Raw genomic sequence first — 16,303 nt, 5'->3', positions numbered from 1 at the left:
TGTGTATGCTCTTTTATAGAGTCTAGAGTCTAGATTGTCTTATTTTTAAAGTTTTATTTGTTTTAAGTTAATGTAATTAACTTTAACTTTTTGAAAATAAAAAATGACATTTAATTTGTATTAGCTTCTTTGTACACTTTTAAGAGTGAGACTCCTGAGACTTCTAGATGAGAGTGAAGAGACTATGTTATTTGAACTATATAGTTCGATGGTATATATTTCTATTTTTAAAGAATATAATAATATATATGTATAAAAAATAAAAAATAATATTTACATACTAAAAATAATTTCTATGTATTTATATATAAATATATGTGTAGTTTAATTTATTTTTAATATAGTCACCAAAAAAAATTATTTTTAATATATGTATTTTATATTTTAGTATATAATTTATATATTTATGACTGATTTTAATGTATATATAATAATTTAAAAAATATAATACAAATATCATTTTTTTTATTTCATGGTATAAAAGACAATTTTTTTAATCTTTATTTTTTATAATCACTTTTAATATAAAAATAAAAAAATATATACAAAACAATGCATATAACATTTCTCTCTAAATTATTACTATTATAAGCTTGAATGTTGATATCCTCTAAAAGATTGAGAGGGATATAGAGCAAATTCGTAGATAATTTGGAAGGAAACAAAATGTTAAAAATAAGTTGAAAACTTGTGTATAATTGTTTTTATCTGAAGTTAATAACAAAAAATATTAGATAATTTGATATATTTAATTAATTTATTATTTAATATTATTGAATTATAAATTTTATATAAAAATAATTATTTGACTAAAATATAAAATGTAGGCTAGTCAAACATGAAGAAAAAAAATTATACTTTTCTCCAACTGTATAGTATAGTTTGGTTAAATTATAATATATGTTAAGTTTCAGGATTTTATTTTCTAGTCATAAACATAAATATTAAGTCAAATGAAAAAGAGTTAGAAAATTAATTTTTTCTCTATCCTCTTTTAATTTTATTTGATTTTTTCTTTTTTAAAAGGATGTTTTTGAAGTTGCACGAATAATATATGTTCAAATCTCATTTGGAGAATCTATATATATATTTTGTCCTCTCTTTATTCATTCTATGTTTGCTCTCTCTTTAATGCATATGATTTTTTTTACTTAATAGATGGAAAAAAGATAAAATTTAATGAAACTTAATAATTTTCTAACTTAAATAAATGTTTAGTATTTCTTTAGAGAGTAATATTCTAAAGAATCTTGCTAGCACGTGTTACAAAGACACATTAAAAATGCCATGCAAAAAAATATTTTATTAAAAATAATTATTAAAAAATAAACTTTTTTTATTTCTAATACATTGAATGTATTAAAAATTGAAAATTTTTTAATAAAATAAAATATAAATTCTCTTTAAAGTTAATTAAAAGTTTTAAAAATATCACTAATTTTATTTTGTTCTAATTTTATCCTAAAAATTTTTTATTTACATCAAATATATTTCTAATAGTTAAATTTTCAAAAAATTTAAAACAAATCTAATAATAATACATGACAACTATATCTAGTTTAATTTGCTTATGTTGAAGATTTATTCTTGTGAAATTGTTACTTAATTAGTCATAATTTTTTTTGATAAATTAGCCATTAAGGATATATTTGACACAAATTAAAAATTTTACGAGAAAATTAAAACAAAATAAAACCTAAATATATTTTTGAAACTTTTAACAAATTTCAAGAAAAAAAAATACTTTACCCTTTATGTTATTATCATCTTAAAATGTCGTTAAGACACAAGATACACTACAAGAAAAAAGCTGAATGTCGTCGGATTTAACATTAGAGGTTAGCGGCGAGTTTTCCGTCGGATTGATCGTCGAATTTGGTAATACATTTGTCACCCTAAAATATTACCATCGGAACAACGATATTTCCGACAATAACGTCCATGGTAATATTTGGAGGAAAAAAAAGAAATTTTGGCACGCTACTACCGTCGGATTTACTGGTAGGACGATCTAACGATAAGAATGTATAGTAAAACGCTGCGTTTTGGACACACAAAAAACGTTACCGTCGGATTCATCGAACAATAATAATGTCCTAAATGAAAGTGCAAACATCGTCTCCCCCATTTCAAATTTCACAGTCTCTCTCTCCATCTCCACCCTCTCTCTCATCACTGCCACCACCTCAGTTCTCTGCCCCCTCCCGTCGCCGCCGAGAGCACTGCTGTCGCCACCCCCTTCCTGTCGCCGTCGTCCCTTTATAGATACCCCTATTTCTTCTCCTTCTTCCCTTTGCCTCTCTCTCTCTCTCTCTCTCTCTCTCTCTCTCTCTCTCTCTCTCTCTCTCTCTCTCTCTCTCTCTCTCTCTCTCTCTCTCTCTCTCCTTCGCTGTCACCACCATCTGCCGTTACCACCATCCGTCGCCACAGTAACTTTGGTGACCACTACTGCAACATCCACGTGTTTGCTTATTTCTTGCTTTGTTCTTCATTACAGGTTCTTGAACAACTCTTTTTCAATTCCTTTAATTGTAGTTTAATGTAGCTTAGGTTTGAGTAGAATTTCAACATTAATTATGAATAAGTTTTAAAGTTAGTCCAGTTTAGTTTTCTACTTTTAGCGGATTTAGGTTGATTAAGTCAAGTTAGATTCAATACATTATGTTTAGAATAGTTGAAGTGTTTGGAATTGTCTAATTGTGTTTATTGTTGTGTTGATGATTGTTTTGCTGAGATTGCTAGATAATTTTTTAATTTTAGTTTAATTTAGTTTTGGTTTGAGTAGAATTAGAACTTTAATTTTAAATCAGTTTTAAAGTTAGTTCATTTTAGTTTTTTAATATTAGTGTATTTAGATTGATTAAGTTATGTTTGATTTAATACATTAGATTTTGAATGGTTGCAATATTTAGAATTGTTTAATTGTGTTAATTGCTGCGTTGATGACTATTTTGTTGAGAAATTATTGCTGAGATTGTTAGATAATTTTTTAACTTTAGTTTAATTTAGTTTAGTTTTGAGTACAATTAGAATTTTACTTTTGAATCAGCTTTAAAGTTGGTTCAGTTTAGTTTTTTTAGTGTTGGTGTATTTAGGTTGATTAGGTTATGTTTGACTCACCACATTAGATTTTGAATACTTGAAGTGTTTAGAATTGTTTAATTATGTTAATGCTGTGTTAATGACTGTTTTGCTAAGAAATTGTTGCTAAGATTGTTTGATAATTTGATATATGAAGATATGACGACAGGAAGAGGTGCTGCGGATCAGGCTGCTGGTCGTGATCGTAGCCGTGGTTAGGATAGAGGAAGGGTTTTGTCTGGTACTCATGGGACTTCTGGATCCTTTCCCACTACTCCGATCACCCCTATCATGCCACAGGTTGCGGGTTTAGCGGACCAGCTGTCATTATGATCCCTAACCCCAATTACGTGCCTTCATCTATGGTGAGGACGCTGCCTCCTACCGCTCAGCAGCTCGCATCCACGGCAATTCAGCCTCTAGTGACGGATGCCGCCACGGCCCTTAGTCCAACTATAGAAGTGAGGCAGCATCTGATGCCCCACCACCACGTCCCATCGTACGGTTGCGCATTTGGCCTGATGGCGGCACGGGGTAAGTATCACAGTCAATACTCACGTATTGTTTGTTTATGGTTATCGCTGAAAGTGTTTGAATTGTTTCTAATTTAGTTGATTTAGGTTAGAATGATGGTTATTATTTTCTAGCTTTAATGATTATGGTTCCTGTTATTGCTGAAAGTTCCTGAAAATTGATTCCTTTTTAGTAGATTTAGGTTGATTTGGAATGCTGGTTAATGATTTCTAGCTAGTTTTAATGATTATGGTTTCTGTTATTGCCGAAATTTCTTAAAAATTAATTCCTGTTTAGTCGATTTAGGTTGATTTAGAATGCTGGTAAATGATTTCTAGTTTTAATGATTATAGTTCCTTTTATTACTGAAAGTTCCTGAAAATTGATTCATGTTTAGTAGATTTAGGTTGATTTGGAATGCTAATTAATGATTTCAAGTTTTATTGATTATGATTCCTGTTATTGCTGAAAATTGATTCATGTTTAGTGGATTTAGGTTGATTTGGATAGATTCAAGTTGATTTTTGTTTGTGGATTGTTGTTAGATTTTTGCCGAATCCCAACACATGTGCTCAGAAGATGACCAATATCATCAAACTGATGTACGACCAGCCCTGGCCTAGCTACACGAAGATCCCCGTTGAGACCAGGTAGTGCTGGTTTGAGAAATGGGAGGTAATTACTTTCACTGTTTCTCTTTCAAACCTTTTTAGTTAGTTTATATCCTCTATCTTGCTTAACTAATTTTAACGTTTTTTTGTTGCAGCTGGGCGGGAGCAGCGGACAGGCTGGTTTCGACCAGAGGTAAAGAAGGCCATGTTAATTCATTGGGAGACCAATGTGGGGTTCAGGCATCGGCGTCTCACTAACAGAGCTAACAGGGCATTGGCCAAGTCGTCCAAGTATACCGACGGCTTGACGACCTTCATGAAGACCAAATCCAGGCTGGTAAGTAGTTCCTTTAATTTCGTTAATAACTTCATTATATTCTTTTTGCATACTATTACTAGACATTCTAATAATTTTGTATTTCGATGCAATGTGTAGTTGAAGTCGTTGGACCGCAAGACTACATTGGCGGGGACGTTCAAGTACACCCACACGCTGAAGGAGAACATAGCGAGATTTATTTATCAGCGGTCTCAGGACCATTATGTGAGTAAACATACATATGATTATCTTCTGCTATAAAATTATTAGAAATTAACTGTATATCTGTCTTACTAATCCCAATAACTTGTGTTAACTGCCAAGAGTCCTACACACAGAGACTAGAGGCTGCGACTCAGCAATCTCAGCAAAGTGAAGGACGCTGCCGATGGCTCTGCGGCCTCAATCGTCAATCTCGATGCGGTTTTGTACAAGACCGCCTCAGCCCCATACAGGAACCGCGTATATGGCATGGGGGCGTTCTTCGCCAGTAGTCTCCGCACCTCGACGTTGAGGCCGTCGTCATGCTCTGCTACCAGTCAAGGTGTCGAGCCATCCAGCCCGACGAAGACGTGGATTTGAGGTTGTAGGTGCAGGAGCTTCAGCGCAACCTTCACCAGTAGACTCAAGAGCTTAACAATTATTGGGAGAAGTATCAGGAGATCCTCACCCACATGACATCTACCGATGAGCTCAGGTTGGAGTTTAGGGAGTTGCTGGAGTAGATGCAGCATATGGAGGCTCAGATGGAGGTGTACCAAGCACAGATGTGCGCTGCTGACATCGAACCTGCTGGTGGCTGCACCGTTGCTGGTGGCTGCGGTCCTACTACAGGTGGCCCACGAACATCACCACCTTTTGTGCCGTCGACTCAGGGCCATGGAGCTGACAACGACGATGGCTACCTGAATCTGTAGATATTAGTTTTGTTTATTTATTGTTTCATTGTATTTATTTGATGTACTTGACTTTTAACTTATTTGATCATTGTATTGTTTATTTTAAATAAAAAGTTTTCATTATTTATGAATTAACCACTAGTTGTGTAAAAAAAAAGATAAATTTAAAATTAAAATTGACCATTAATTTCAAATTTAAAAAAAAATTGACATCACCGTCGGAATTACTGTTGGAATCATACGACGGTAATATGGTGCAGAACAATTTTTTTTGGCGCCAATATTACTGTTGAAAAAATTCACCGGTAACCAATTGATTTTCCGAGCTGATTATCCGTCGCAAAATCCGACGATAATCGTAAAATATCCAACAGTAAATATTTACTAGTGAGGGTTATACCGTCCAATTATTTCTGATGGAAAATTCGACGATGAATTGATTAGCGTCGGATTTATTTGACAAATACAACGGTAAATCTGACGGTACTCAACGTTTTTCTTGTAGTGATAGCTAAATCCTATCCGAAAATCAGTCTCCAAACAATTTTTAGTCGGATAATTTAATCCTCGTCAAATTTTAATTACCAAATTCGTCTTAAAAATTTTATTTTATTAGACATATCAATTCTCACGTAAAATGTTAGTAAAAAATTAGATAATTTAATCTTTATTATAAACCCCGAGAAAATAATAAATAGTTAGCGAATAAATTAATTATTAATCAAAGTGATTAGAAAATGGAATTTTTATAGTTTAATGAGATAGAAAAAATTAAAACAAGAATTTTGATACCAATTTTAAAGAATTTGGCCCAAGATTGGGCCGAATAGACGAACCGGACAAACTGGACCCAAAATGGGGCCAAGGCCCAATTCAACCCAATAACCCTTATGAAGACAGCTTCCCCTTCCTCTCTTCTCATCATTCACGCTGCAAAACATTAGGGGAGGAAGGAAGAGAGGTCTCAAACCTTCACTTCAATTCAAACCACCATAACTCTCTGCTCCGAGTCTCGATCGTCGCACCGATTGTGGCCACACGTTCGCTGCGTTAAGCTCTACGATTCTATCAGATCAATTTCATAGGTAAGCTTCAATCTCACCCCAGCCTCTCTATCCCTCAATTTTTGAAATTAAAGAGAATCCAAGTTGAGGAATTATTGATTTTGGTTCTCTAGGTTCAATCTAGCTTGTGGAGCTTGTTGGACTTAGCTCTCTTGGTCCGTGGGTACGGTAAGGATTATTAACTCGAGTTAATTCGTTGAATTAGTGTATGAGTATTGAATTTTATATATGGGTATGTGAAATTAGGTGTGTATACATATATTGGAGTTTGATTTTGGGCATTGAAAGGCTTGGTAGAGGATTAGTGTTGATGCTTTGGGTGATTTTGGACTTTGGAGTTGTGTTTGGCTTTGGTAATTTGTCTTGGACAATACGTGAAAATCGGCCAAAGTATGGTTTAGGTTTCACGTATTTAATATATAATGTTCTGTGAAAATTTAGGCTAGATGACCGTAGGATAGAAATGAATGCTTGAGTATGTAAATTGTTTAGTGCTTCAATGATATGTCTTGAACAAGGTTGGGTTTTGGTTTCATGTTGATATTGGTGTTGTAATTTATGATGATGAGTTAATGATGTGGCTAATGTATGAGGATGAATATGAGTTTGTGATGGTTGATTGATGAATCTTATTGATTAGGTAATAAGTGTTTGGTTTGAGGTTATGTATATATGTGTGTATAAGTTGGTATGTTGATGATTGTTGGCAAGTTTGTGAAGTTTAGGTGGAAAATCTAGTTGATTGAGGTAGGATGTGAAAGTGTTGACATTTAAATTGGTATAATGTTGTGTTGGATATATGTAAAGAAAGTAAGGATTGAGTTTGGTTTTTATAAAAATTGAGGTTTGGACTCATTGTAAAAAAAAATTGCTTTTTGGCCGAATTTTGACAAGCCATAACTTGGCTTCCGGACCCTGAAATGGTTTCAAACTTGTTTTATGTGAAAATAGGGTATGTGAAGTTTATACCGTTCGAAGAACGGAGGAAAAATGATTTAAAATAGAAAAGTTATGTGCATCGAAAGTTTGGTGTTTAATTTAGCAAATTTGCAAATTTCAGACTTAGCCAAAATTTTGATAAAATTCACGCCCACGCGTATGCGTGGCCGACGCGTACGCGTGGCAGGGGCAATTTGTGTACGCGAAACCTTCACACGCATAGGGTAACTACAGCCTCGCGTGTATGCGTGCGCGGGCAAGCCTATGCATACGCGTAATGGGCTAAGTTTGCACGCTCACGCGTATGCGTGGCCCACGCGTACGCGTGACTCCCCTGTTTTCAGCGAAGGTATTTTGTGTTTTAAAGCTCAATTTTGAACCTCCAAACCTCTGTTTTTACCCTTTTAGTCCTAGAACATAATGATAAGCTTAGTTATAAGTTGGAGCTAGGAAATAGGGATAACTTGGGAATGAAGTAAAGGTTAAAGATGATGAATTGTATAAGAAGAAGGTGCATGTATGAACGAGTTTTGATGCTAAGGCTTGAATGATTGATTTTCTACAAGTATTATGAAATGTACGAGGTAAGTAAGAGAGTAATGTAAGAAATTGAGAATTGATGATATTAATTAATCAAGGATAATAAAATGTATGATCAACGAGTTAAGTGAAATTGAGAATGATGAGAAGAGACATGAATTAGTATCAAGAATGAAAATGATATATTATAAGAAATGATTGAATAATTTAAGCTTGGGGCGTTGCCCCCATGTCAGCCGAGATTTTTTCCGTGGTTATTATTGAGCTTGGGGTGTTGTTTCCCCCATGTCAGCCTAGGATTCGTCCCAGGGATAACATTCAGCTTGGGGTATTGCCTTTCCCCTGTCAGCTTGGGGTATTGTTTTCCCCATGTCAACTTGGGGTATTGTCTCTTCTTCCCATGTCAGCTTGGGATTCGTCCCATAGATATTATTGAGCTTGGGGGCGTTCTCTTCCCCATGTCAGCTTGGGAATTCTCCCTATGGTGTATTTTTGAGCTTGAGAACATGTCGGGATGACTACGTAACCGACAGTTGATATCAACGGCCATAGAATAGGCATGCATCATATGCATTTGTATGCCTGACTTGTTTGTGCATTAATTGAAATTTTCTAATTGATTATAATATGCTAATTGTCATAATTGATATCTGTATTCTACCTGTGCTTGCCTTGTCTGTTTGTTTGTCCTTGTATTTACTAGAGATGGAGGAACGAAGGAAGGATAGAAGGGTTTAGTATTTAGGTCAAGTTCTAGTTAAGTTTCGGAACCCTTAGAAGACCACCTCTTATGGTTTCTATTTAATATCTTAAGATTATAATCTGAGTGTCGGCGTTCTAGGATTGCCTCTGACATTCCCAGGACCTTATATATTATGTGCGTAACACCTTTACTATGCTAAGAACTTCCAGTTCTCACCTCATACTGTGTTGTTGTTTTCAGATGCAGGTCGAGAGGACTTCTGAAGCGGAGTAGTCTCTGGATTTTACTTTGATGTACAGTTTTATATATATGTACTTAACTTTCTCTCTGAGTAACTTGTTTATTTTGTTCCACTTAGAGGCTTAAGGAGAGTTAGGGTTTTATCTATGTATTTTGGAGTTTTTGGGATACGTATATATGTATGTGAATATTTTCCGGCCAGCCTTGACTTCGCGGACTGAGTTAGGAGCTTGTTATTTTGTATTTTTGATCCTCTATTCCCAGTTTTGTTATCTTTCACTTGTTAACTATAGCTTTCTTGGCACGCAAGTTATCTCGTTTCTTGAGCGTTGTGGTTTTATTTTGCGATTTTGTTTTACCCGTTTTTCAAGACTCCTAGTTAAATATCTCTTTTCCTATTATATATATATATATATATATATATATATATATATATATATATATATATATATATATACTTTTAGATGTCGTAATATCTTACTATCTCAGTCTTATGACTTAAGCATAAGATTAAGTGTGGTAGAGTGTTACATTTATCATTATTTAATAAAAGATATAATAATTTTAAAAATATTTAAAATTTTTATTTTAGTCTCTCTTTATAAATGAATAATTTGATATGATAAAAACTAATTTTTCTAATAAAATAAAGAAGACTAATTTAGTGATTAAAATTTATTTAAAATTATAATATCAACTAACATTTTTTTAAAAGCTCATTCGAAGTATTATTCTTTTTTATAAGATACACAAATTTTTGTTCTGATCATTAACTATAAAAAAAGCAAAAATATTGTGGGTATATAAAAAGTTAGTCATTATATCTTAAAAAATACTAAATAAACAAGTAATTATTTTTATATCTAAGCTTAATTAAGTCTTTTTTTTTCTTATGTGTCTTTTTTTATTTGATTTTTATTATGTCAATAAGTTATTGAACTAATTTGATTCAATTTAGTTACCAAAATAATTTAGTCATGCAGTATCAATGTTATATTTTTGTAATACATGTATTGTTTTAAAATTTATAATACGGGTAAAGTATTATTTTAGTATCTAATGTTTGGTCTGAATACTAATTTAGGTTTTAACATTTTAAACATTTTATTTCGGTACTTTCATCAAACGCTCTATTTTAATTTCAAAATCTTTTTAAGCGAGTTCAGATCATTAAATTTGACACAAATAATTATATATTAAAGAGTTAATAACATTCGATTTCAGTATATAAGTAAATTTGATTCATCAACAATTTTTTTTTTATTTTGAAGTGTTGATCAACAATTATTTTTTTTATTTTGAAGTGCTGATTATTGATTGTTAAGATTTGGAGTTTTATAAAAAAAAATTGAAGAGAAAAAGTGTTACAAGAAGGTTTTGGTTATATTTTATAATACATGGAAGAAGATATGACTTAACTAATAACATTATTAACGTCCACATCACTCATTCTATTAATTGATAAGTGTCAAATTTAACACGGTAGGAACATATTGAACCTATTTAAAATTTTTTGGAATAGAAATAAAATATTTAAAATGTTTGAAATTAAATTAGAATTTGTCCAAAATCTTGAAGACCAAAATAATATTTTATTCTTTATAACATATTTATATGAAGAATATTAGAGTACTATCAAAATTTTATTATTTTTGATTATTATCTATTTATTAGCTATCAACGTTTAAAAGTATGAAATAAAGTATATGTTATTAGATTATTAAACTAAAGAAATTATTGAGTTGATAATTAAGCAGTAACCTAAAATAATAAATTATAATAACCTCCTATAATATATATGTATTTATATAATGACTAAGTTTTAATATATACTTTATACTTAACATGGTTATATTAAGCTTTGTATCTGAATATTTATGTAAAATTATTTGCATTAAAATTAAATTTTTTTGATAAATAATATTTAAAATTATTTATTAAAAAAATTGTTATGATAAGACATGATGTGTTTTTAATTAATAAAAAATATTATTTATATACTAAAATTAATTATTAAAATAAATTATTATATTTTTGTATAAATATATGTATATGTATAATTGAATTTATATTTAATATATATTTTATATTTTAATAAATATTTTAATGATTGATTTTGATATATATTTACTATAGTTAATAATTAATACGTCTAATAAATTAATTAATGATGAAAAATAAAATAAAATAAAATAAAATAGTATAGAAGGTGTGCATAATAATAATATAATTTATTGTTTCTGATGAAAAAACTAAAAAAAAAAAAATTAGCAGCACCAGTTTTGGTGAAGATGACCACCATTTTTGTCTACTTCATAGTTTTCTAGATTCATTAACTGTAACTCTCTCTCTCTCTCTCTCTCTGTGTGTGTGTGCGTGTTTAGATCTTATTACAGAGACAAAGAACCATGGAGCGTAACAGCACTACTTCTGAAACATGGCAATCATCGATCCCTCTTCTTGTTCATAAGGCTAATAAGGGACCATCATCTTCATCTTCATCTTCATCTTCGATACCCACCGTTCTCATGCTTAGCACTCTTGTTGCTGTTCTTGGTTCTTATGTGTTTGGCTCTGCTGTAACTTCCTTTCTTTTCTTTTCTTTGTTGTCCAATCCATCATCACAGATTCACACTGATGAGTTCTGTTCTTGCAGGTGGGTTATTCATCCCCTTCACAATCTGGAATCATGCATGACCTCAATCTTGCTCTCGCCCAGGTTTTTCTTTCAACTCTCTTAATTTACATGTCTTCAATGAATATAATTTTGATGCACTATGAGTATAGAGTACTTTTACACTTCCATCTAATTACTTAATACCACGCAATATTACATTGATTGGGCTATGTATAAAACGTGGAGAAAAATCCAAAATAGCCCTGACAATTACAAGAAAGACAACGAGGCCCTTGACAAAAAAAAACCTCAATCCAGTTTCTGACAATTACCTCGAAAGGACAACGAGGCCCCTGTGCTAAAAAAAATCAATGTTGTTTTTTTTGGCACAGGAGCTAATCAGTCACAAAAAAAATAATTGGGGCCGGATTGAGTATTTTTTTTTTCTTGGAGGCCTCGTTGTCCTTTCGAGATAATTGTCAGGGCCGGATGGGGTATTCACTTTAAAACGATTTACATGCATCACAATTAAACTCATCTTATATTCATATTCATTGAAGAAAATCTCGAGCTATTCAAGCTGTGATGTTGATGATTTGATGAAGTAGAAGAGAGAGGAAGAGTGAAGGTTGAGAGAGAAGGAGAAAATGAACTCTTCTCATTTCTTGAAATTTTATAGAATAAAAAAAAAAAACTAAAACACTGTTTTGTTAGATGGTTACACTTTATGTACCCTTACTACAATTAATTACAGCTACACATTAAATAATTAACAAGCTAAACTAATTTTTATTCTAATTATCATATGCTAAAATGACTAACTAATTACAACTGAGCTTACATCTACTGTTAATAGAAAATGATCTAGATAACATTCATATTTATCTTTTTGTATTTAATCATTGGATTCTTTCATGCAGTATTCCATTTTTGGTTCAATATTGACAATTGGAGCCATGATTGGTGCCATTCTCAGTGGTACAATAGCAGATTATGTGGGTCGTCGGCTTGTAAGTTCCTCCAATTTTATGTTTTCTTTATATATCAAAGGTGTAGCTTTCACTTGTAATCTTTTACTAATGAACTTCATTTTGGATGCTATGTTATTTTTTCTATGAAGGCCATGGGATTTGCCGAGGTTTTCTGCATATTTGGATGGGTTGCCATATCATTCGCGAAGGTATAAAATTGATTTCATTCCCATATATTGAGCTCTAAGTGTTTGTTGAATTGCTGCTTTTCTTTAAAACCAATGAAGTTAGAGATATAATTAATGAAAGGGTTGCATGAAGATTCTTTGAGTTGAATGTCTTCATTCACAGCATTTCCATTAGTTCAGTTGTTGATATCTAATATATGGTGCTTCTTTGAAGGATGCTTGGTGGCTTTACGTTGGAAGATTGTTTGTGGGATTTGGGATTGGTCTTCTATCTTATGTGGTAGTTATTGTGACATGTAAATAATTTTGCCATCATTGCAGTTCAAACTGTATTCAGTGTCATCCAACACATACAAATGGATAGTTCCCTTTCCATAATAGGTACCGGTTTACGTAGCAGAGATAACACCCAAAAATCTTCGAGGGGGATTCACTACAGTTCATCAGGTAGATCACAGCTGCACTTGATATTCTATTAAATGCTGTTCTATTCTTATCGAGTGTGCCGCTTATGTTTTGCATGCTTTGTGTGTAAGCATATTTTAATCCCTATTCGGTATCATTTTGACAGTTGATGATATGTATTGGGATGTCATTAACTTACCTAATGGGAGCAAACTTGAATTGGCGGGTTGTTTCTCTAATAGGTAATGTTGGTGCTGGTGTTAATGTCAATAAACAAACTTTATGCATAGTACTCACATCGATGTTGTTTCTATCTCAGGAACTATTCCGTGTCTTGTACAGCTTCTGAGCCTTCCCTTTATCCCTGATTCTCCTAGGTGGTTGGTAAGTGGGTGCTAGATGCTGTCAGTTTCTTGATCGAGCTGTCTTGGTTGGAACATAACATGCCAATGCAACTGAAGTTTCTCATCAATATTTTCTCATAGTTGGACTAAAAAGTATCATAACTGTTGCTTCACAATCTTGTGTAGTCAAAGGTTGATCGCATGAAGGAGAGTGATTCTGCTTTGCAGCACCTTAGAGGGAAGAATGCCGATGTTTATCAAGAGGCCACTGAAATTAGAGTATATAATAAGTTTTTGTCCATTAAAAGTTGAGTATGTTTGGTTACAATAACCGGGACATCACTTTGTAAATTAACTTCTCGCAGGAGTATATAGAAACACTTCAGCAGCAAACAGAAGCTAGCCTAGTTGGCTTATTTCAGTTGCAGTATTTGAAGTCACTTACTGTGAGCTCTCTTAACTAAACCAATTTGTGTCATCTACAGCTTATTTTAACTGTTTGCAAACTTCATAATATTTAGTTACTTGCCTAGGTAGGAGTTGGATTGATGATACTGCAGCAGTTTGGAGGGATTAATGGCATTATTTTTTATGCAAATTCTATATTTATCTCTGCTGGTATGTGCTACTCTTTCTTTATGCTTTTATCTAACGACATTTAAAATTGAGTATCAAATGTTATACTTAAAAAATTATTTATACAAAGAAATATTCTCATCTATGACAGGTTTTTCGGAAAGTATTGGTACAGTAGCAATGGTCGTTGTTAAGGTTTATACTTCCTGTTTCACAATTTAAGTAGCATAAAGTATTACTTTGGTCCTCAACATTTGGGCCAAATCCTAATTTAGTCTCTAACGTTTTAAGCGTCCTATTTTAGTTCTAAAAAGTTTCAAACGTCCTATTTCAGTTCAAAAAAGTTTCAAATGGATTCAATGTTGTCCCACTGTTTAATTTGACATGAATAATTAGCATATTGAAGAGGCAATAACAGTCAATTTTAGTATGTAAGTAAAGTCAACTCACCAACGATCACTAACGTAAAAACTTTTCCTTTAATTATGAGGGTTGATGATTGATTGCTAGGTTTTGGATTTTTTTTTTACAAGAAGGAGATCTAGAAGAAGTGTTAAAAGAAGGTTTTAGTTATATTTTTCTAAGGCATAGAAGAAGATGTGACTTAAGAATAATATTTGTTAACATCCACGTCACTCACTCCGTTAACTACTTGTGTCAAATTTAACTGTGGGACAACATTGAACCCATTTGAAACTTTTTGGGACAAAAATATGGCGTTTAGAACATTAGGGACTAAATTAGGATTTGACTCAAATGTTGAGGACCAAAATAGTACTTTATCCATTTTATTATTTCTGTCTACTTAGTGCCATATACGATAAGATGAGATATATGCCACCTTTGTTGAATGTACCCTTCATTCCCACGTCTCTTGACACGATTCCTATCATTTTGGTGCTTTAGATCCCAATGACAACTTTGGGAGTATTTTTGATGGATAAATCTGGTAGAAGACCTTTACTACTGGTACAAAGATTGAACATTTATTTGTACTTAATTGTGGCGCATTCAGTAGATTCTAAATCCAAAAGTTGGATTATTATGCAGGTCTCTGCAGTGGGAACCTGCTTAGGATGTTTTCTTGCTGCTCTATCATTCTTCATGCAGGTTCTTTTAATTACAGAATCTGCTCTAGTAAGTTTCTTTGGCATGAATTCATTTTCTTTTCTTTGACTAGTTCTACTACCTATATGCAGGACATACATAAATGGAAAGAACTCAGTCCAATTTTGGCACTTGTTGGTGTACTGGTAATACGAATCTTCGACTAGAGTGTGAAAATCTCATAAATCTAAATGCAATGTTTCAGTATCTAACTCAAATGGATTCAAAGTCATGAATAAGACTTAATTTGGAAGAAGAATATAAAACTGTTATCTTTCTTAAAGGTAATTTACATTTGAATCTTGATAATGAGCAGGTATATGTAGGATCATACTCCATAGGGATGGGGGCGATTCCGTGGGTTATAATGTCTGAGGTAGCTTCCTCTTACTATGAGATGAGAATTGAGAATCTTAATCATATATAACAATAAATTATTTGTGCAGATATTTCCCATTAATGTGAAAGGCTCTGCTGGAAGCTTTGTGACCTTTGTTAACTGGTTGTGTTCTTGGATTGTCTCATATGCTTTTAACTTCCTCATGAGTTGGAGTTCAGCAGGTATGAATCCTTTTCTTGGTGAGGTATTAAAATATATGAGTGAAGTTGGTTGTTAATTTGTTATGGTTGGGGCAGGAACATTCTTCATATTCTCCGGCGTATGCGGGTTGACAGTTGTATTCGTTGCAAGATTAGTACCAGAGACAAAGGGGCGCACACTTGAACAAATTCAAGCTTCTTTGAATTCATATTCTACAAAGAAATGAATTTGGTTTTCTGGTTCTCCCTGCTTGAAAGGCATATACACAAGTTTGCATGAAGGAAGCAACCAACAAGACTCATACCTTATATATATAATATATAAAGAGAAATGATGTGTGTATCACCTTTTGTGTATACTTCTTTTGTATACCTTCTTTTTATGGTATAAAAAAAACAATTTTTAAATTTTTTTTTTCACTTTTTATCAATCACTTTTAATACAAAATATGAAAAGAATATTAGAGAGATGTGCACAAAAGTAGTGCATGTAATATTTCTGGTCTATAAATATTTGATTTTAGAAATTCAATGTCACACTGTCATGGAAATATTGCTTCGAGGAATACATTTTTTTTTTTTTGGTTTTTAAATGACACTAGGTAGTTATCAATACATACATATATAGTTATTTATGTACAATTAT

At 32.3% G+C, this 16,303-nt stretch overlaps 1 protein-coding gene across 2 annotated transcripts; it reads left to right on the top strand.

Annotated features, from left to right (window-relative positions):
• Nucleotides 1–11,142: 11,142 nt before the first annotated feature.
• On the top strand, nt 11,143–16,217 carry LOC148554695 (sugar transporter ERD6-like 5). 2 transcript variants are annotated; one of them, XM_088489398.1, is made up of 18 exons: nt 11,143–11,488; nt 11,566–11,628; nt 12,447–12,536; nt 12,647–12,706; nt 12,900–12,965; nt 13,067–13,132; nt 13,257–13,332; nt 13,410–13,474; nt 13,621–13,713; nt 13,800–13,880; nt 13,968–14,052; nt 14,162–14,205; nt 14,917–14,979; nt 15,061–15,120; nt 15,210–15,263; nt 15,434–15,493; nt 15,564–15,678; nt 15,754–16,217. In XM_088489398.1, exons 1-18 carry the CDS (start codon nt 11,318–11,320, stop codon nt 15,882–15,884), a joined length of 1,443 nt encoding a protein of 480 aa, XP_088345524.1. In that variant the 5' UTR covers nt 11,143–11,317; the 3' UTR covers nt 15,885–16,217. The 2 variants fall into 2 exon arrangements, with proteins under 2 accessions (XP_088345524.1, XP_088345525.1); XM_088489399.1 differs by lacking the exon at nt 14,917–14,979.
• Nucleotides 16,218–16,303: the final 86 nt, after the last annotated feature.

This window comes from Arachis ipaensis, chromosome B6 (assembly GCF_059453495.1).
Source record: "Arachis ipaensis isolate K30076 ecotype BB chromosome B6, ASM5945349v1, whole genome shotgun sequence".
Taxonomy (NCBI): Eukaryota; Viridiplantae; Streptophyta; class Magnoliopsida; order Fabales; family Fabaceae; genus Arachis; species Arachis ipaensis.
This window is presented reverse-complemented; position numbering and strand designations above follow the sequence as displayed.

What these genes read in the sequence shown, in the direction of transcription:
- LOC148554695 (XM_088489398.1), top strand. Translation starts at nt 11,318, where the DNA reads ATGGAGCGTAACAGCACTACTTCTGAAACATGGCAATCATCGATCCCT. An exon ending in TCAATCTTGCTCTCGCCCAG is followed by an intron (nt 11,629 to 12,446) that starts GTTTTTCTTTCA and finishes TCTTTCATGCAG; the next exon opens with TATTCCATTTTTGGTTCAAT. An exon ending in TGGCACTTGTTGGTGTACTG is followed by an intron (nt 15,264 to 15,433) that starts GTAATACGAATC and finishes GATAATGAGCAG; the next exon opens with GTATATGTAGGATCATACTC.